The sequence below is a fragment of the Rosa chinensis genome, chromosome 5 (assembly GCF_002994745.2).
Source record: "Rosa chinensis cultivar Old Blush chromosome 5, RchiOBHm-V2, whole genome shotgun sequence".
Classification (NCBI taxonomy): domain Eukaryota; kingdom Viridiplantae; phylum Streptophyta; class Magnoliopsida; order Rosales; family Rosaceae; genus Rosa; species Rosa chinensis.
This window is the reverse complement of record NC_037092.1, coordinates 75,100,799-75,122,918: the sequence shown is the minus strand read 5'-3', so window position 1 is coordinate 75,122,918 and position 22,120 is coordinate 75,100,799. Positions and strand designations below refer to the sequence as shown.

Sequence of the window (22,120 nt, the reverse complement as noted above, 5' to 3'; positions counted from 1 at the left end):
TTGAGCATGACTTTCCAAATCTAATTATTAGCTTTGCATTTTGAAAATTTGGTTTCTAAGCTTGCTTAATTGAAAGTCATTCCATTAAGTCATGGTTCTCTAAGGGAAATAAGGATGCAAGTATGTCTTTTAGTTTGTTTGTGCTAACTTAGTTTATGTTTTTGCTTGAGGACAAGCAAAGTGTAAGTGTGAGGTATTTTGTTAGGTCCATAATTACCTAGTAATTATTCCCCTAATCTTGCACTTTTGCTTAACCTTTGTGTTTATTTATATATATTTATTATGTTTTCCTTATCATGCTAGGAAATAATGGAAAAGCTTGGAAATGTCCCAAAAACTCAACTTTCACAATGAAAGTACGACTCAATTCTCTCTCAATTCAGTTTTCCTTAAACACTACTCAGTTAATTTATTTATTCAATTGTACTTGATTGCCTCTCGATTTAAATCTTATATCTTATCTTATATAATTAAGTCAATTCTTGAGTGAATGATTAAATTTTTAAAGTATCATGTATGTCCTCACATAATATAAATATTAATAAATAAATTATTTCTATATGAGGATAAGACATTCAATAGAGTATATCATATTTGAAAAAATTGCAATACCTCCTATAAAAAAAAGGAGAAGCTTCCTCAAAATTGGCTGCAACATTTTTCATTTAAAAAAAATAAAAAATAAAAGGCAATTGACATGTATTTAAAGGGCTAGTTATTAGTGAAGAGAAAGCATCACTACACTGCGGTTTTAAAAACAGTGAAGTACCTGAAACGTTGTACTCAAATGTCTTTCAATTTATAAATCTATTTGTAAAGAGAAAGCTTCATTAGACTCCAATTTAAAAATAGTTGAGTACCTAAAACGTTATCAGTTGAGTACCTAAAACATAACAATTTAAAAACAATTGAGTACCTAAAAACTAACTGAATAGGTGAAACATAATTGATACTGGTAGGAATTAAAACAACCTAATAATTTTGTTTTAACATAAAGCTCAACAAAAGTCAGAATTTTCACCCTTCCACACTCATGGTTACAAACTTACACAAAGCAATTTTTACTTTGGTCAACAACCAAAAATTTACAAATGCGAGAAGGTAAAAACTAAAAAGTAATAGATTATACCATGACTACATAACCACACAAGCATTTGGATTTTCGTCACTAAACGCCGTCGTATACTTCACCTCGGTGGAGTTGGCACGTGCGAGAGCAGAAGCCTGAGGGTCAGGGTCATTCAGCACGTTCCTCACGTACCCAGGTGGTGCCTTCCTATCATAAGCCCCGGGAGCCCATGGATGCTCGACGACGTCGTATGGTACATACGGCCACAGATCCGCCTTCTTCCCCGTTCGATGCCTGACACGATGCAACACCTTGTTGGGGTCCACATAGCCAATAACAGTGAGCTTGCTTTGCTTGGGATCCACTTCAACACTTGTGACTCCTTTCATGCCTTCCACTGATTTCTTCACTCTTCTCTCGCAACCTTCGCAGTCCATCTTCACTTTTATCTCCACAGTCTGATAACCAAAAGAAAATCATCACGATATCACTTGCAGTTGTTTAATCAATCAACAGTACGTTAACAATCGTTCACGATATCACTTGCTGACTGCTACCAATTCTAAGCTGAAATGAACACTCTGAAGTGTCATATTACATACCTGTAGCTGCTTGTTCTTCTTGAGCTTTTTATGACTCCGAGCCCTAGCACGGAGCTCGGAGACTTTACTGAGAAAACCCATTGGCAAGCTTGAGATACTCCCAAAAAAAAGAAGATTTGGCTGCAAGATATAGACCATCAGTATATGCATGGGCGGCCAAACTCCGAGTACGTGTAGCTATAGATGGCTGACACGTGTTAGTTTCCAATGTGGAAGAGTGTAGAAAGCACACGTTCTTTCTGGGGCTTCTAGCTTTATCACATTTGCTTCATTTTGATGTGGACACTCTATCCGTTAAGATCCAATACTGTTTGTTAGGTTAAAAAGGACCGCGAAATTTTACCATGTTTCGGAATATGGTAAAAGATTTTAAATGAACATAACTGCAATGGGAGCCAACATTTCACCATATGTATAAATAAGAATCTCTCATTGCTAAGTTTATCTACAATTTCACTGTTGGATTGGATACCAGAAGCTTATCACAGCTGAAATGTCAGTGTACGTTTCCTATCTTCTTTCATAAAGAATATGAATCAAAGACAGTTGTACAAAAAGAGTTGCCTTGTATCTAATCTTGCAACGCAAGAAAACTATGTTAATGTTGACAATCTTCTTCGCTTGCGGGTCTTCTGCCTTGATGCACTCCTTTTACTAGAAGGAAAAGTCGTAAGAGCAGTTGATGGCTTTCCAACACCTGTTCTGCCTTTTCTGGAAGCCCATTGCAGTGGCAGATTGTTTACCACGGTGCCAATATCATCGGCTCTAGTCACTTCTACAAGGTCCCGTATTTGCTCGAGCATTTGCATAGTCCAGGCCATTGATAGATCTTGTGAAATTGAATCCTCCATTGGTTTCTTTGATAGGCTGACGAGCAACTCTTTGAATGACTGGAAAGACATGGAAGGTTGATAACCTTGATGACTTTCACAGATTATATTGACTTTGATGACATGCTTGCAAATGTTTCCTTGCATCGACCACACACAGTCACAAAAGGAAAATTCGGATCCGGGATTCCACACTAGATGTACAATGCTACTGTCTTTCTGGCTTGAAACCTTGGCAAAGAGACGGTTTTTATCATCCAAGGTAACAGCAGAATCAGGAATTTGCAGTGCCCTGTGCCAAGATGTAGAAGCAATATATTCTTCCTTGACGTTTTGAAAAGAATCACATTCATCAGCATATCGGTCGAGCCAGTAGCCTGAGTGCAGCTCAGTTGTCAGTTTGTGAACTAACCAATCAACTCTTTGGAGTGCTCCAAGATGTGAATCATCAAACAATTTCACTTTCAACTTCACGTGATATGCTTCAATAGCACCAGATGCCTCCTGACTTGCAAGCGGAAGACTTCTCATTGTTGAAAGCCACATTTCTGTTACCAAGAAAAATTAATGATAAGTTAATACATAATTTTAAGAAGATTCGACATGATGTTAACAAATGACAAGTATGTGCACCAGAGAGAGAGAGAGAGACATCTTACCAATCTTAGGCACCCAATGACTTTTAAGATATTCCATAAAAGCAGCCTGATCAACAAAATCCTGGGTAAGTTGTTCTAAGGCAACCGCTGTATCACTTGCACCCCAAATGCCATGCACATATTACCCAGACTTTTAAAAAGTTCCCGTTGAACTTCAATGTTATTGCATTTCTTTACAATATTCCTCAGCCATGATCTTCGAACACGCCAGAGGGAAAATAGGACAGGACAACCAAAAACATCCCTGAAATACCAGAAATCTAGCTATGAGATTGCACTATATTCAGCAGCTAGAAAATTTATGCACTCAGAATTATAGAGGGGCATCTTGCCTGATGGGATCAGTCTCAGCTGCTGCATCATCAATTAAAAACCCAATGGCCCTCCATCCAGGCTCAACACTACGAGCTCGACCAAGTAGAGCTGTCATCCACTTAGACACATCTGGCTTTGAAAAGCTGCGTGTGATGATCCATGCAACAGGGAGTGCATGTTGTCTAGAATCAAAGACGAGAAGTGTGCACAAAGGATACTGCCATTTCAAACACGCATGTTAAATATCCATTATTTCAGTGCAGATCCTTTGATCTATAGATATATAAAAACTCTGACTTGTACATTCATGACTCAGTAACTATTGAAAATCTGACGGCACAAAGGTCAAAATTACACCAAGATAGACACACAAGAGTTTGACTTGTTCATTATGACAATTACTTCTGGCAGCGGATCCTAAAAAGCCTATAACAAAATTGGTTTATGAAACAGCATAATGGAACAAATCAAGCAGCATAATGGATGTGTTACCTTAAGTCTCTTTATACCAAATGTTGAATCAATTGCAATGAGACTGCGATGGCCAAAACGTATCAATTGTTGCAGCTGCCACTCAGTCTGAATCCCCAGAATGAAAGAATCAGTTTCTGAAGTATCCTGACGAATGAATATGGATTTCTTATTGCGCTCAACCCACATGCGGATGCTGGCTTGATCATCAAGATCCAATTCATGGGTAGACCTTTGAATAATCATCCCAAGTTTGTGGACAAACTGGGAAGCAAGGCTATTGACTTTTGCATTTGAAGCACAATATCGCTCAATCCCCTCAATGTGTTTTTCTAGTATATTCTCTTCGATCAGGAACACCCAGATAGATCATAGACATTGTTTGTTGTTGAATCTCATTACAGATATATGGAACTGTCTTGGCTCCGGGCCCAATGGCATCTCCATCAAGTGGGCCATGGCAAACAAAACCAGATTTGTTCACATGACGCCTCTGATGATAGATAAGTAGTGCAAGTTATGGACGTGCATAGAGACGCTTCACCACAAAATTGCATGTACAGCCCCGCATAGATTGAGGTCTAGCAGCGCGATTGCGGGTGTTGAGTCGATATCTTCTGCTAGGTAAAATACCCCCACCTTCCCCATAATTTTCAGGACCAAAAGAACACCAATACCTTCAAGGAGAAAGAAAAATCAACTTCATAACTGTAGGTGCACAAGTTAATGAAACAGCAGCAACGATGAAATCTTAAAGCTAGAAATAGATCATTCCATGTCCATCTGAACAGTCATTCCACATATGAATTATTTGTTAGCTAAACTACAGTATTATACTAGAAATTATGCCCACGCTTTGCCGCGGGAGTTACTCGTCAATGAATTAGAACTACGTAATGGAAGAAAGAAATTATTACAAAATATTACATGGTATCCCTGATCTCATAACATTACTATTGTTTAGGAGAGTAATTGCTTGTGTAGACAACGATAGAGATCAATTCCGCGTGATGCTGCGGGTTGGTTATAAGTTTAACTACAACAAAAACAAACGTTCAAAATATTATGTCCGTAATCAGAGTATCTTTTACAGATTTGGTATGTTAACCAAATACATACATGAGCGATTTTGATCCAATTAGGTACATCCGTGCTGCAAATAAAACCAAGAGCAACAGAAGATCAGAACTTTAAGAATCAGATTAATCAAACATGAAAATCAAGTCAAAATGTTCTTCCAATTTCAGAGTTAAAAAAAGTTAAAAATTTTCCTTATCAAACTTAAAAGCTGAAAGCTCATCACTGTAATTAAAAAAAAAAAAAAAAGGGAGAGAGAGCAATTTTTTTGCCATGAAGTGTTCCAATATTTGCAGAACATCTAGTGATGAACAATGAAATACCTAATTCCCTAATAAAAACTTCCATTCTTTCAATCGCTGTCCCAAATTTTTGTTTTGGGGAAGGAGGGGAGCTAGGGGGAGAAATAATCCCACAGAATTGCAATAGAATCATTTGAGCACCATGACCCCCTAAGAGTTAGAAGTGTACATGTTATATATGCAAGTGCATCCTCTGTAAATGATATAATCAATTTCCTAACCCCATGTAAATGAAAACTTTCCTTCCATTTTTCAGAAACTACATGAAACAAAAAAGCACGAACAGTCAAGCAAGAATTGTGCTAAAACAACTCACTCCTCAAAATCTGAACTTTGAAGAGTAAAGGTATTCCCAATCTTAGAAAAACCAATACTGAAACAGCAACATACTTTTTGCTATTTGTTAAGCAACAGACAAAGGGTATTACCTGCTATGGCATTTACAAATGTCTTAATTTGAAAGTTGCTGCTTCCATCATTCTTTGCCACTGGTGCAAAATCTTGGCAAACATCCCGAGGTGTAGAATGTCTCTTTAGCTGCGACAGGTGCCATATATCTCCCTCAAAGATTAAAAAAATTTGAGGAACAATTGTGCTAGATCGCCCAGCTAGAAATACACAAATAGTGCTAAATGATTGCTTACACATTTAAACTGATAAATTTAGTTGTTAAAGCAAAGGAAACCAATAGTTTACAAACCTAGGTGTGATAGTTGGAAATTAGAGAAGTGAATAAAAAAATTGAGATACATATAGACACAGATAGAGAATTACCTGACTTGCTAAAATGCTTTTAGCCAATATGTAATTCATAAGAAGCAACCCGCCATAGCTGCTGTAATCAACCAAGTTAAGCCTTTAAAGCTGAAGACTGAATTTGAAACTATGACCGAATGACTCAAGGTGGAAAAAACATGCAGATGCCAGACAAATTAGAATCGAAGCTTTCAGTAGAATCAGTTGATCTATTTTCTTGTATCTGTCACTGAAGCCTAGTGAAATTTTATCAAAAGATTATATGCCTTTTTTAAAAGGATGTTAAGGCTTCAAGGTAATGCATAAATGAAGCATTTTATATTAACTTTTCCTGATTATTAGGCTAAAACGAATTATAAACTTTTAGAAAATAAACAGACAGAAGAAAGCAGTATATCTAAAAGATGTAGATACAGATCACAAAATGCAGAAACTTGAGAAAAGAAATTCATCAGTTAAAAATTTTGTTTCTTGCTGGAACATGGTGCAATTTGTTTCGTTTGAGGAAGATGACTGTTAATCATAAAGTTAACCATTTCATGACAACACCAAAAGCTAATATGCTAAGTTAATTGAGCATTATAGAGATGTTTGAACGAAAAGACAATGGATTCAGATTCATTCACAACTAAACAACAATTCTGGTAAAAGGAAACAAAGTTTATATAAGAGGATTATAAAACATGAAAAGAAATAATGATCAAAATATGAAAGATGATAACTCACTTAGACACTGTTGGCCATTGCACTGGTGCCCAAACGCATTTTTTCTGATCAATTCCGGCAAGTTATCTAAGAATCCAAACTAAAGCAAAAGCATGGGCCAGAGAAGACCCACCTGGCTTGAACCCCTTATATAAATTCCACATCTTGAATTCCTGAAAAAAAAAAAAAAAAAAAAAAAAGGATGTTAAACCTTAAATTGCAGGATTCAAACTTTAATCTGCAATATGCATGCATACCCTTACCTTTGAATTGCTCAAAGGTCTTCTTCTTTCTGTTTCAATCATGACAATAGCACATGAATGGATCCCTGCAAATATAGATGATGAAAATCATGAAATTAATTCATCATTTTCTCCCAATATTCATATCAAATCAATTGCACAACTAAACCAAACAATGACGTAAAAAGGGAAAGACTAAGCCAAAATGAGTGAGGATTAGATCAAATTAATAAAAGAAATTGGTAAGTGTAAATGAATGAAAAAGCTTGGGTCACACTCACCAAGTCCGTGCTGATGTTGATCTCGATGGAGAAGTTTGATGTCGGCTAAAAGCAGATGCTGATGACAATGGAGGCTTCTCGAATTAGGATAGTACCGGAGATCCCTCCCTCTTATATATTCAACTATTCAGGGCAATACTGTAATCCCAAAATGGAATCCATTTCGAACACTGTTTGTCCGATTGTGAAATCTGGAAGAATCGGTATTCTTCGTTTTGTTTGGACTTGATAATATCGTTATCGGCTTTTGTTCGAGCTTGCAGGTTGTTTCTGCCAACAGTCTACTGGGTTTTCAGACAATGTCAAATCTCAATTGAACCAGCCAACATCGTGTCAAACACGAAGAAGAACCTGAAATTCTAGTGGAAAAAGAAGGACAGAAGCGTCTTTTTAACCCCTTCCAATGGCAAAAGACGCATATGCCCAGATGACATAGTATGAAACACGTAGAAAAACGTGTAATTGGGAGAAAAATTCAAGGGCAAAATGGCCTTTTCGACCTGATGAACAGTAGTAACAGTAACCAGCCAACCGGCCTTTCGTATATAGTATAATTTGTGACCGATTCTCTACCATAAAAAGGTCTAAGCTTTCGTTTATAACAATTCCATATCTCAGTATTAAGTATTAACTTTAGGATACTAAATACAAATGCTGTCATCAGAAGCTTGAGTTTTATTAGACAAAACAACACGGTCAAATTTAAACAGCAAAACCAACACACAGACACACAAATAAATTTTTTCAGAACTTTATTAAGAATGAAATCCTGAATCACGCTTCAGAGTTGCCAAAAAAACTCAAAGGTTTCAAACTATCAAAGCAGAGTTAAAATAATATTGAAAAGAAGTCTGTTGTCCCTCTGAGCAGAAAATGTAAGAGCAATAAGATAGAAATTTAAGAAGTTATTTACTCACAGCTTATATTCCAAATACTCATCATCAGCGTACTCCTTTAAGCTGGCCTTCTTTCTTTTTCTTCCCCTCTCAATATGAAATCGCGTTGGACACTCTAAATTTGCGCATTCATCGATTATAAATTCGTCTACTTGGTCATAAGGAATGAGGACTGAGTCAAATAGAACAAGATTGAGAATGAATTTTCTTATATCTTATTACACCCATTCTATGGTGTATATAAATTAACAGATTACAATCGTACTACGATGTACTACAACTATTGTGTACTACTGTACTACACAACATATACAAGGTAAGTAGTTACAACAATATATTCCCTTGTTAGTCTATTCCTAATAGGGAACTATGACTCACACGAACACTCCCCCGGCCCTCAAGTTGGCGCATATACATCAACCATACCCAACTTGCTTAGTGAGTCATAAAACGCCTTCTAAGTACATCTGCAAGTTGCTCTTCAGTTGGAACAAAATGAAAACTAATAATTTTGGCATCTAGCTTCTCCTTTATAAAGTGACGATCAACCTCCACATGCTTTAGTACGATCATGCTGTACTGGATTCTGTGATATGTCAATGGCTGCCTTGTTGTCACAATACAACTGCATGGTACTCTTGAGATTGAAACCCAAATCACGTAACAAATTTCTCAGCCACAACAATTCACACACTCCGTGAGCCATACCCCTATACTCAGCCTCAGCACTAGATCGTGCCACAACTTTCTGTTTCTTACTCTTCCATGTAACCAAATTACCTCCCACAAAGGTAAAGTAACCCGATGTTGACCTCCTGTCTGTAATGTTTCCAGCCCAATCTGCATCTGTGAAGCCACAAACATCAAGAATGTTGTTGTGTTTAGAAAACATTACTCCCCTTCCTGGAGCTGACTTTAAGTACTTCAAAATTCGCATAACAGCATCCATATGACTCTCACTCGGGTTATGCATGAACTGACTCACCACACTCACTGTATATGCAACATCTGGTCTAGTATGAGCCAAATAAATCAAGCGCCCAACCAACCTCTGATAGTGAGCTCGATCAGTAGGTACCTAATCTGGATACTCAGCTAAACAATGGTTCTGCTCAATAGGAGTATCAACAAGTCTGCAATCCAACAAACCTGTCTCTGTCAGCAAGTCAAGAACGTACTTCCTCTGGCACAGATAGATTCCTTCTCTCCCCCTGGCTACCTCAATTCCTAAGAAGTACTTAAGTTCACCCAAGTCCTTCATCTCAAACTCAAAGTCTAGCTGTCTTTGCAGTCTATCTATCTCAACAGTATCATTGTCAGTGATTATCATATCATCCACATAAATAATTAGAGCTGTTACCTTCCCTTGTTGATGCTTAAGGAACAAGGTATGGTCTGAGTTGCTCTGTCTGTAACCAACCTTCCGCATGAACTGTGAAAATCTTCCAAACCAAGCACGAGATGACTGTTTAAGACCATACAGAGATTTTCTCAATCTGCATACAAAATCACCAGGAGAAGCAACTACATACCCAGGTGGAAGGCTCATGTACACTTCCTCGGCTAACTCTCCATGAAGAAATGCATTCTTGACATCAAACTGTCGGAGTGGCCAGTTTAAACTAGCAGCGAATGAGAGCAGAACCAGAATAATGTTCATCTTAGCAACAGGAGCAAATGTTTCATCGTAGTCAATACCATACGTCTGAGTAAACCCTTTTGCTACAAGACGTGCTTTGTACCGATTCACTGATCCATCTGCATTATGCTTCACGGTAAACACCCAACGACAACCTACAGCCTTCTTGCCTTGTGGTGGAGGCACAAGTTGCCAAGTATTGCTCTTCTGCAATGCCTCCATCTCTTCCTCCATTACCTTCCTCCACTTTGGATCCCCCAATGCATCCTGCACTTTGTTAGGTACTGATACAGCAGATATTTGATTCATAAAAGATTCATATGACTTAGACAACCTCCTAGTGGACATATAATTGGCTACTGGGTATTTTGATTTGGCAGTAAGGGTAGGTTCATATCTTTTGACTGTGACCCCGAGTGGTCCTATTTGGTAACACATATTGCCCAACATTAGACTCATTACTACTATTACTAGTGGGTGGACATACCTCAAATGAGTGATCTTCAGTACCAGGAAGCTGTGGGTCAGGGGTAGAAGCAATGGTAGGAGGGACAGTTGTGTCTTCAACATCATTTTCGGCCATAGAGACTGGTGCTTGAATGTTTGGAGTTGTATCTTCAACATCATTTTCGGCCATAGAAACTGGTGCTTGGATGTTTGGAGCTTCTGCTTCTGGTGGCGAGCTAATGGTCTCAACTGGGTCCGTCAAAATACCACTTGCTTCTTCTCCTCCTTCTGATTCCTCCCCCTCTCCATGATACAGCTCTTCAAAAAATAAATTCTCCCCCTGAAGAGCTGTATCTGAAGAGGTAAAATAACTCATGTCCTCAAAGAAAGTGACATCCATAGTGACATAGTACTTCCTGGTAGGTGGATGAAAGCACTTGTACCCTTTCTGATACCCTCCGTAGCCAACGAACACACACTTAAGTGCCCGGGCATCCAATTTAGACCTCTGGTTCTTAGGAACATGGACAAAAGCAACACAACTAAAGACACGAGCTGAAAGATTATAAAATGAAGGTAAGAAGACATGAGATGCAAGAACCTCAAATGGAATTTTTCCCTGAAGGACACTAGAGGGAAGACGATTGATAAGGTGGGAGGAAGCATATACAACATCGCCCCAAAGATACTTAGGCATATGGGCACTAAAGAGAAGGGCACGAGCCATATCAAGTAAATGACGGTTTTTTCTTTCAGACACTCCATTTTGTTCAGGTGTTTGTGGACATGTGGTTTGGTGAACAATCCCATGGGTGTTAAAAAACTCTTGGAAAACATGATTAACATATTCCCCTCCATTGTCAGAACAAAGGACTTTAATGGTGCTATGGTACTGTGTTTGAACAAGAGTACGGAAAGTTTGGAAAGCTGGAAAGACTTCATCTTTGGTTTTAAGAAGGGCAACCCATGACAATCTCGTACAATCATCAATAAACAACACAAAATACCTCATACCCGATACAGTGGGCTCTCTAGAAGGTCCTCAAACATAAGAATGAATCAACTCAAAAGGAATAACACTTTTATTAGACACTCTAGGAGAATAAGTAGCACGATGACTCTTGGCCAAAACACATATTTCACAACGTAAAGCAGACTCATTCACACCAATAAACAGAGTAGGCATGGTTGTTTTCATAAGACTAAAAGAAGGATGCCCTAAACGGCGATGCCACAACCAAATTTCACTTATCTTATCAGAATTCGAAGTCAAAGCGACTCGGGACTGTGCTCCTGGTTTCTCTCCCGTGTATGTCTAATCCAGATGGAACAACCTGCCCCTCAGATACCCCCGACCGACTATCTCCCTGGTGAGAAGATCCTGAAAAATCACATACATAGGATAAAAGGTTACAGAGCATTTAGACTCAGTATTCAACTATGGAAGAGATATCAAGTGATGAGACAAGTCAGGTACATATAACACATTATGAAGCTCTAAAGTGGGAGTAACATGCACTGACCCGGACCCTAACACAGGAAAAGCCTCACCATTGGCATTGGTGACATAGGACACTGGTGGGGAAGACAAGTCAGTAAAATACGATTTATCATAAGTCATATGATCGGAGGCACCAAAATCAATAATCCATGTATCAGAACCAACAAAGTTAGAAACATTTAAAGCCATACCAATCTTACCACAATCCCCAAAAGAACCTCCATCTGAACTTCGCACAGACACCTCAACCTTCTCGACATCATTGACCTTGGAACTCTGACCTTTACTATCATCACCACCCATTGCAATAATACAATAGAGGAAAAAACACGCAAATCTCAAGGTACGCAGCTGAAATAAGAAGAACAAGCACCTCCAAATTCCTTTTTTTTTTTCTTTCTTTCTTTCTTTCCTTTTTTGTTTTTTTTTTTGTTTGATCTGTGGAGTTGACTGGTCTGAACGGGTTGACCGAGTGAGACTAACTGAAGTGGGCCAAGTTAAGGTGAGTTAACCAAGTTGAGGTGAGTTGACTGGTAGATCGAGTTGAGGCGAGTTAACCGAGTTGAGGTCTGGTCGATCTATGGGAGGCGACGAACTGTAGAATCTAGTCGATCTTTGGAGAGCGATGAGGAGCGACAGCGGGCAGAATCTGGTCGATCTTTGGAGAGCGATGAGGAGCGACAGCGGTCTGGGCAGAGCTGCGATGGGCTGCTAACCGAAGAACCCGATCGACGACGAGGAGAGCGACTGCGTTCTGGGCAGAGCTGTGACGGGCTGCGAACTGAAGAGCCCGATCGACGATGAAGAGTGACGGCGGTCTGGGCAGGGCAGCAAAGTGACTCAGATAGCGGCGACACCGAGAATCGATCGATACAAGATCTGGTGTGATATGAACTGGTCTCGAGGCACGGTCGGGCACTACAACTGGCTGGACAGGTTGATCTTTAGCACCGGAGGAAGACGAAGGCAGTTTGGGGAGACGAGGCCGGTCTGAACAACGTCCAAGAAGAAGATGCACTGATCGTTCTTGGACGGACGGTGATGCTAGGAAGATAACGACGACAGAATCCCAATAACGCCGTTAAGAGATTCAATAACCCTAACAATGGGGTTTTTGAATTAATTCCTCAAATTAAAGAATTAGAAAATAAGAGACAAAGTTCTCTCGGATCTTTGCTCTGATACCAAGTCAAATAGAACAAGATTGAGAATGAATTTTCTTATATCTTATTACACCCATTCTGTGGTGTATATAAACAAATTACAATCGTACTACAATGTACTACAACTATTGTGTACTACTGTACTGCACAACATATACAAGGTAAGTAGTTACAATAATATATTCCCTTGTTAGTCTATTCCTAATAGGGAACTATGACTCACACGAACAGGCTGCATTATCATGATTCTCGGAATTGCCAAATTTGGTCCAAGTCAAATCAGCAGAGGAGAACTCCTCCACTGGTGGATCCTGAACTGGAAGATCTTGTATAGATTCAACAATATCCATAGGGTTGAGATTCGTACTGGAATGTATACTATCGAATGAGCTTAACTACAATATGCAAATACAGCAGAGAGAACCCCATGAATTAACCAAGGAATCCCATAAAACACTAAAATTAAAAAGCTTCTTATCTACTTTCATGGTAAAAACTTGGGATTCTACTCCAGATAGGTAAGTGTTCTTCAAAATCAACTCATAAAATTACATCATAACATCGTAAGATCATACTGCCTATGAAAAAAAGATGCACAATCTAATGCATTCAAAACTCCAACATGCCTTGTTGTCCAAATGTCTAACACAAAACTTAATAGTACATAATTGATTTATTAACAAACTCAGATTGGGCAGCACGAACAAAATTACTGAACTTGGCTACAAACCCATGATCCCCAAAATCACTGCTCACACCCTCTATTTATTTATTCTTTTTCGAAAATTTATTCTTAAAAATTGGAATTTCACATCTCAACTGAGCTTAGCTACAGCGTCCTACCAGTATTCCCCATTACATAACCAACATAGAAAAAACCCAACTGACCAAGAAACACTAAACCCCACTTAAACCCAGAAAAGCAACCACCTTGTTATCCAAACCCCAAAACCGAAGCAACCATTCACGACATGAAAATGAACCCAAACATAAAAAAGAAACAGAACAAAACCACAATTAAGAACAGCCCAAAAATATCAAAAAAGAAGAAATTAGAGCGCACTTCATTTGCTTCCCTTGGGCTTAATTTGGCACATAACCTATCAATTACAATAAAAAAAATTCCAATTATAAAAATTCACCACTATTGGATAAACAAACAGAAAAGAAAGAAACCCAGAAACTTGTTAGTTTGTGGGTGAGTTCCTCTCAGGAAGATGAAGACTTGAGAAGTAGTAGAGAGTAGTCAAATAAGAGCCCCGGTGACATTTTCAGGCAGCGGTCACTGAATTCATGTCGGCTTGGAGAAGAACTGAAGAAGAGACTAGTGTTTTGATAAGAGTTCTGAACCTGAAGGCTGAAATGGCTAATTTACTGGTGAAATTTACAGAAGTTTTTAAGAATTAGCAAAAAAAAAAAAAATTAGGTTTCTTCGTTGGTGTGTAGGTCTTCCGTTCGATTTTGTCTGAAGGCACTCAGATACTAAGTTTTTTTATTTTTTTAGTGAAAGGTTTTTGGGGCTTATCTTTTGTGGGTTTGGAGGAGGTGGTTGTGCATTCGGGGGTTGGTTTGTTTGGGCTCCAACTACACGAGCTAACCCATAAATGTAGGGGTGAAATGTGAACAAACAATCTTAAAGCCCAATTTTATAGCAAATTGACCCTGCCAACTTAGTGTAACGAGGAATTTTAAATAAACGGTTAGATGATTTATATGTTGAAAATCAAAATATGTTATAACAGAGTAGCTAAATTCAATTTTTAGCTATATATAATTAGTTTTGAAGCAAAATTCAACTCCAACAGACTAGATATAGCTAGGGGTGGATTTTGAAGAACACTTACCTATCTGAAGTAGAATCCCAAGTTTTTACCATGGAAGTAGATAAGAAGCTTTTTAATTTTAGTGTTTTATGGGATTCCTTGGTTAATTCATGGGGTTCTCTCTGCTGTATTTGCAGATTGTAGTTAAGCTCATTCGATAGTATATATTCCAGTACGAATCTCAACCCTATGGATATTGTTGAATCTATACAAGATGTCAAGATCTTCCAATTCAGGATCCACCAGTGGAGGAGTTCTCCTCTGCTGATTTGACTTGGACCAAATTTGGCAATTCCGAGAATCATGATGATGCAGCCCTCATTCCTTATGACCGAGTAGACGAATTTATAATCGGTGAATACTCAAATTTAGAGTGTCCAACGCGATTTCATATTGAGAGGGGAAGAAAAAGAAAGAAGGCCAGCTTAAAGGAGTACGTTGATGATGAGTATTTGGAATATAAGCTGTGAGTAAATAACTTCTTAAACCTTTTCTATCTTATTGCTCTTACATTTTCTGCTCAGAGGGACAACAGACTTCTTTTCAATATTATTTTAACTCTGCTTTGATAGTTTGAAACTTTTGAGTTTTTTTGGCAACTCTGAAGCGTGATTCAGGATTTCATTCTTAATAAAGTTCTGAAAAAATTTATTTGTGTGTCTGTGTGTTTGTTTTGCTGTTTAAATTTGACCGTGTTGTTTTGTCTAATAAAACTCAAGCTTCTGATGACAGCATTGGTATTTAGTATCCTAAAGTTAATACTTAATACTGAGATATGCAAAAAGACTGACCTCTTCCTCCAAACCGACCAACTGCTGTGCTCCTAAATTACTCCAGGTTTAAGCCTCCCTTGATTAGCAGATTCCTTGAATTGTTGAGATTGGAGCAACACCTGAAAATTATAGTAAGAAACCACGAAAATTAGCATCTGAAAATTAGCACAATCAGTCAATCACAATGTTCCGAACAACCTTAAATGGAAAACAAGGAACGCCGTTAAGGCCATTAGATTGTTTACAGTACAAGGACACAAAGCATAAAATGATCTTAAAACCACATGTTAATCAGAATCGGCGACAGATTCCTAGAAAGGGTCCTTCAAGACTAAATCCTCTAAGTTACCGAAAACATTAACAAAGTTTCACCTAACTGATAACACCAAATGGATGCCAACTAAACAATGGCATACTCTCACAATAGTTCTTAACCATGGCTTAAAACAAACAACATTCCATGTATATTATCAAGCATCCATTCGCTTAATTCAGCTGACAACAGAAACAAACCAATTCGCCATTCAAATTATTGCCAATTAACACTTAATCCATATGAATCAGATAAACCAATGAGTGCCCAGACCTACAGATCGAATCTCACCAAATCCATATGCGAGAAATTATATTTGATTTTCAGAAATCCGAAAATCATACAAACAAAGCAACAGAAGGAGCAGAAATCCAACGCCACAATCGAAGATCAATGATCCAGTGGAAATCGTAAGAGAATCAGACGCAATTTGAAAATTTTGAAGAAAAAGAAACTGAAATTGAATTGGTAAAGAAAGAGAAACTGATGAATAACATTCGATTCATGACTCAATCAAGAATCCAAGTGCTTCTAGCTAAAATTAAACAAAGAGAAAACTCACCGCCGTAGGACATGAATCGAACTTCAAAGGAGAGGTCCAGAGGCGGAGAGTTCTGGGTTTGACTCAACAAAGAACTTCAAAGGAGAGGTCGAGAGGGCGGAGAGGCGGAGATTTCTGGGTTTGAATCGAAATGAGAGGCAGAGATTTCTGGGTTCAAGCCTTTGAGGGAAAGAGCGGCTGAGGGAAAGAGTGGGAACTGGATTAGCCGATTAGGTTTTGTACTTTGTAGTCGTATTATCCCTTTAGGCCATGTTTGGTCGGTGGAAAGGAAATGAATCATTTTCCTTTCCATTGGGAAAGTGAATCCTGAGGGGAGGAACCAATGGTTGTCCCAAACGCAGGAAAGGAAACTTTCCTTTCCCAATGCCCAGATTCTGGGAAACAAACATGGCCTTAGGGTTTGAAGAGTTCTAAGTCTAATCAACGGTTATAATAAGATTTGAAATCAAACTATTAATCAACGGTTCAGATCAATAGATATAAAATATATTTAAATAATATATACAATCTATGGTACGGTACGGTATACCGTATTTATCTGAAAATCAATACCAGTATCGTACCATTATCTGGAAATCGGTTCGGTACTACCATACCAATATCTCGGTAACCGATATAGTTGGTTCGGGTGGTAATCGGTTGGTTGGTTTGGATCGGTAGAATTTGCCAGCCCTAGATTTATTACTAATCTTTGGTAGGAAATATATGGATAATCCTTACCTTTTGCGTCATTTAGGTTCTTTGATGATTGCTTTAGGTTGTTTTATTTTCATCCAGTGCGTGTCTACTTATTAGTCGATCAATACCTCTGCTTATGTTCAATCAATTATGAAGCTTCTGGAGTATGGTTTTCACAACTATGTTTGTTGACTGGAATGCAGATTTGTGAAAAGAGCAAGAATACTTCTGTTCCAAGGTAGTCTGCTACTCTGTTCTGGGTTTATGCCTTTTCTTTAAAAAAGAATGGAACTGTTGAGCTGAGCATGCTGATTATGTTAGGCAATTGTATGATCAAGCTTATAGTATGAAAAGTAGTCACTCTGATCTAGAACTTCTAGTCAAGAAAGGAAAAGACTTGCTTAGTTGACTGCTTCAGCATCATTGAACAATAATGTGGTTTTATTCTCTAGCAGCCTAGCCGGCTCTAAATTAGGGATTGGAATTGCATATTGACTTTCCATTTGACTTCTTTATTCTGGTTAGGTATTTTGATTCCCTTCGCCTGAGGTTGGCACCTACACAATTAAGGTCTGCCATGCCGTCCTTGGTTATAAGAATTTAGACCTGATTCAGAAACCCTATTCTTATCACAATTTTCTTTACCTATGATGAGACGTGTGATATTTTATATTTATATAGCTTTTTCTTGAAGGATCTGTTGTGTGACTGAGTGACTTGTGTCCAATTGTGGCATTCATATTAGCTCTATAATTATTGTAGATGGGCCAGCAAGGACTATAGGATGCATATCCAGCCTTATCCAAAACCCAGCTATTTGTTAACCAATTATTGGACTAATCGCAGGATTGAGGAACTTTCTGTCCCAAATTGAATAAGACTCTATGCCAGTCAACAAAGTAATGGTAATTAAAAATTAATCAATGGCTTTTGCACTGGACCAATTGGCTTCTGGCCATAATAATTTTTTTTCTATGGTCCTGTAATTTCGGTCACTTTGTATTTTTGGTCCCCTAGTTTCAGTTTTGAGTTTTTGAGAATTAGTTTTCTTCTTATTTTGCTTAGATTTGCTTTGAATTGTTATGAGGAGACAATGTGGTGGAGTGAGACGCCAAATTGCTAGTTCATCAGGTTTTACGTACTTCTTTTTATCATAAGACAAAAAAAATTACGCACTAAAGACCCGAATAAATTAAGACGAATGAAGAGCGGAATCCCACATGCAACTTTTGGGTCTAAATGACTGAAGAAATCAAAGCATCCATCTTAAAAATAGCTTTAATCAGGACATAGGCACTAAGCCATTCTCACTGGACTAAAAAGTAAAGATTTGGACAGAAATGCAATATTAGTATAAACCAAAATGACCGAAATCAAAACCACGAGATCAAAAGTGACAATAGCAGCAAACTTGGGGACTAAATAGCACAAACTGGCCTTGCTTTCTTCAAAACTTGGTGCCGCTCTCTCCGCCTACTGGTTTTGGCTCCTTTACTAGGTTCAGAGTAAGTTACTACACCCACCAATCAAAAACTGCCACGTCACACAATCGTTGACCCCGAGCTACACGTGGACGGTAGCAGTTGGTCCTTTATATAGAAAGGAGCAAAGTCTTGAGCAGCAGAGAATAACTCCCCCCCACCACAATCCATAATGGGGTAGGTGATAAAACTTAAAAAGAATTTTAAAAAATCCAAAAGCCCATATATATTGGTTTTCTTTTACACACAGTGCACTAGTATTGGTCTGAGCTCTCTTCTTCTTTGTCAAATTCTGGTTCTGGTGCTTTGAAAAAGAAAGGAAAAAAAAGCAGAGAAGGGATAAAGATTGCAACTTTAATCTAGGGTTTTGTTTGACCATTACAAATTCTCTGGCTTTTTCTCTTTTGGTGGATGGGAATAAACTTCCGGGGAAAAACCCGGCCATGGGAAAATCATACAAGGACTCTCTAAAGGCGCTCGAAGCAGACATCCAACACGCCAATACTCTGTAAGTCTCCCCCTTTTTATTCAATTTAGGGTTTCTGCTCTGTGTTTCAAGTGAATTTGGGAAATTTTTTGTATGAGGAATTGCAGAGTTTTTGAGAAGAAATTTGGGAGTTTTGAAGTTATGGGTGGTTAGGATCATCTAGTTTTGTTCTGACCTAGAAAAGAAAAAGGGTCAAGGATGATTTAGTTCTGACCCAGAATCTGTTGGGAAAACAAAATAACTGAGAGTGTGGTTAGTCTATGATTCTTCAGTTGAGAATTGTTGAATCCCTCTGTTTGTGCATGTGTGTCAAATAAAATGGTGATTGAGGACTCATATGCAAAGGTGGTGTGAAATTTTCATAATTTGGGAGAAAAAGATGGCCCCATTGCTTTTTTGCAATTTGCAGAGGCCCCATTACATGCTTTAATCAAGTGGCATAATTTTCTGTCTTAGTCATCATATTGGTTTCCCAATGTAATTTGAGAAATTCAAGAATCTCTGGTAATATTCATCGATTTCTACTATGTGTTGACGCTTTGGGTTTTATTCACTGTGTGTGGTTTGTATGACTCTGTGAGATGATCTTTGGTCAACGTTTGTTAATCAAATGCATTGCTTGCTTCTGGTTTTTCAGGGCTTTAGATTATCCGAGGGAGAAAGATGGAGCACGACTTCAGATGAGACTATCCTACAGTCCGGTGGCGAATTTATTTCTCTTTCTTGTTCAGTGGACGGATTGCCAGCTTGCTGGGGCCCTTGGCTTGCTTAGAATTCTTATTTATGTGGTATGGTTTCTTATCTAATTGAATTTTATTGATTATCTGAACACTGTTTTTGTTTTTTTGTTTTGTGTTCTCTTGTTTCTCTAATTAATGAGAGAGGATAGAGTTGAAGAGATGAGAGAGACGTGAACTAGTAAAAAGAATGTGCTTATGTATCAAAATCTAAAATGGGCTTTAATATCAAATCAATTTTATCTCTATTATCTTTTTCATCTTTCCTCCCCTCTCATTCTTTCTTTACAAAAATTTTATCGAACAAGCAGTTAATTTTCTGCAAAGGTCTTTTTCTTGGGCATTTTTTCGTAATCTTGAAGTCCAGTTTTTCAATTCTTCATCTGTGTATATATTTCCATTTCATCTCCTTCTTAATTGTATTAATTTGGTTTGACATCTAATTTGCCTCTGGCAATGTGGTGTTTTGGCAGACTTATCCAGATGGAAAGACCACCATGTCAATTTACGAAAGGAGGGCCAGCGTTAAAGAATTTTATGGTGAGTCAGGTTCAATGTAGATAACTTTACTAATGTAGTAATTTTTACACAAATGCTTGACATTGTAAATTTGGAAGTTCATCTGCAGTAGATAAACTTTGTTATAACTTGATATGTGTTGTGCTCACATGTTTTTCCATTCACGGACAGGGGTGATATTTCCTTCTTTGTTGCAACTTCAAAAGGGCATCACCGATATGGAGGACAGGAAACAAAAAGAGGTTTGTACTGTCAGGTTCAGGAGGAAAGATGAGTTGGAGAGAGGAAAGCTCTCTGAAATTGACATGGAAAGAGAAGAAGAGTGTGGAATTTGCATGGAGTTGAACAGCAAAGTTGTGTTGCCTAACTGCAGTCATTCATTGTGTTTGAAGTGTTACCGAGATTGGTAAGCTTTTTGGCCTCTTTTCTTTTGGTTTTCTTTATAGTTTTGCTCATATTTTTGTCCAAATTATGAGGCTTCATCGCGTCATTTAGCTTGAGAAAGATTTGATCACGATGCTTGGTCCATCCAGTTTGCGTAATATGAGAGCCGACTTAGACCTTGAATAAAAAATAGCAGTCTTCAATTCTTTTCACCTTTTTTTTTTTTTTTTGGGATAACTGAATATACTTTGTCTTCTTTTCCTGTTAAAAGAACAAATATAAAGCTGACTGTAGAATGCATAGTGGACTGCATATTTTAAAAGTTTTTGGCTGTGCTGCTTCCTTCTTCATATCGATCACCCATATGCATCTCTCTTTGCACACTCATCCACCATATGAGGGAGTGTTGCTTTCAGAAACCATCCTTGTCTGCCATAAGTTGTTGGGTTAACCTTTTGGATCCAGGGTAAAATATTAAAATTGTCAGTGACTTCTGCAAATTTACCTTGCTATTGGTAAAACATCATATTTAGGAGTTGCTCCAAGTGACGGATCTCAGAATCTCAACCCAATTTTTTATTTATTGAATTTCCCAGTTCAACTTTGGAAAATTGTAAAACAAAATCGGATCAAGATTTTTGAGGTCCGTCAGTATGAGAATGGCTTAAAAATCATGATTTGGGGTGGGAAGATTTTGGTGACAAAATGAGAGCATGTGATTTTGGCCCAAAAAAAAAAAACCTTGATAGTCCATAGTTTTCTTGTGGAAATCATGGTTTTGGGAATTTATTTTTTTGAGAGGAAGTTCCGGGTTTGGGAAACCACATCTTTTTGTGTGCTGAGCCTCGCTTGAGGCTACATTTGCAAAAGCATGATTTGGTTTTTGGTTTTCCATTTTATTAGATGTTTTTGCCAGTCCTATTATATGCTACTGAGTGGAACCTGATCTTCTGTTTTCTGCTTGCTTCAGGCGTGGGCGGTCTCAGTCATGCCCCTTTTGTCGTGATAGTCTTAAAAGAGTAAATTCAGGCGACCTTTGGATTTACACAGAAAAATCTGATGCTATCGATCTATCATCAATCTTAAGAGAGGACCGCAAGAGATTATTTATGTACATTGATAAGTTGCCTCTAGTTGTTCCAGATCCTGTATATCTTCCCTATGATTCTCATGTCCGGTAAGGCTAACGCACAGCTTTTGGAACTGTTTGTATATATCAAACCTGGCTGTGATTACGACACGAAACCTTTGAATTGTAAATTTACTTGGCCATAATTTTGATTCGCTTCAAAATTGGGTTTAAAATATAAGATTACGAATTTATGGTTTCTGTAAGATGGTGTATCTCCCGTTATTTCCTTTTATGTGTTTCCAAGAGTACTTGGTGTTTGTGTTCTTGTTTTGATTG

The 22,120-nt window shown here is 38.0% G+C and overlaps 2 protein-coding genes and 1 pseudogene across 2 annotated transcripts; 1 reads left to right on the top strand and 2 right to left on the bottom strand.

Moving 5' to 3' along the window:
* Positions 1–962: 962 nt before the first annotated feature.
* Positions 963–1,824, bottom strand: LOC112165502 (heavy metal-associated isoprenylated plant protein 27). Its single transcript, XM_024302046.2, has 2 exons — positions 1,672–1,824; positions 963–1,527 (listed from the first exon to the last, which is right to left on the bottom strand). Exons 1-2 carry the CDS (start codon positions 1,819–1,821, stop codon positions 1,135–1,137), a joined length of 543 nt encoding a protein of 180 aa, XP_024157814.2. The 5' UTR covers positions 1,822–1,824; the 3' UTR covers positions 963–1,134.
* A 358-nt stretch (positions 1,825–2,182) lies between these two features.
* LOC112165501 lies at positions 2,183–13,378 on the bottom strand (annotated as a pseudogene).
* A 5,437-nt stretch (positions 13,379–18,815) lies between these two features.
* LOC112165500 (E3 ubiquitin-protein ligase AIRP2) lies at positions 18,816–22,047 on the top strand. The gene is made up of 5 exons (XM_024302045.2): positions 18,816–19,093; positions 19,710–19,860; positions 20,283–20,349; positions 20,500–20,734; positions 21,683–22,047. Exons 1-5 carry the CDS (start codon positions 19,029–19,031, stop codon positions 21,891–21,893), a joined length of 729 nt encoding a protein of 242 aa, XP_024157813.1. The 5' UTR covers positions 18,816–19,028; the 3' UTR covers positions 21,894–22,047.
* Positions 22,048–22,120: the final 73 nt, after the last annotated feature.

What these genes read in the sequence shown, in the direction of transcription:
- LOC112165502 (XM_024302046.2), bottom strand. Translation starts at nt 1,821, where the DNA reads ATGCATATACTGATGGTCTATATCTTGCAGCCAAATCTTCTTTTTTTT. An exon ending in AGAAGAACAAGCAGCTACAG is followed by an intron (nt 1,528 to 1,671) that starts GTATGTAATATG and finishes TTTGGTTATCAG; the next exon opens with ACTGTGGAGATAAAAGTGAA.
- LOC112165500 (XM_024302045.2), top strand. Translation starts at nt 19,029, where the DNA reads ATGGGAAAATCATACAAGGACTCTCTAAAGGCGCTCGAAGCAGACATC. An exon ending in ATCCAACACGCCAATACTCT is followed by an intron (nt 19,094 to 19,709) that starts GTAAGTCTCCCC and finishes CTGGTTTTTCAG; the next exon opens with GGCTTTAGATTATCCGAGGG. An exon ending in TTAGAATTCTTATTTATGTG is followed by an intron (nt 19,861 to 20,282) that starts GTATGGTTTCTT and finishes GTGTTTTGGCAG; the next exon opens with ACTTATCCAGATGGAAAGAC.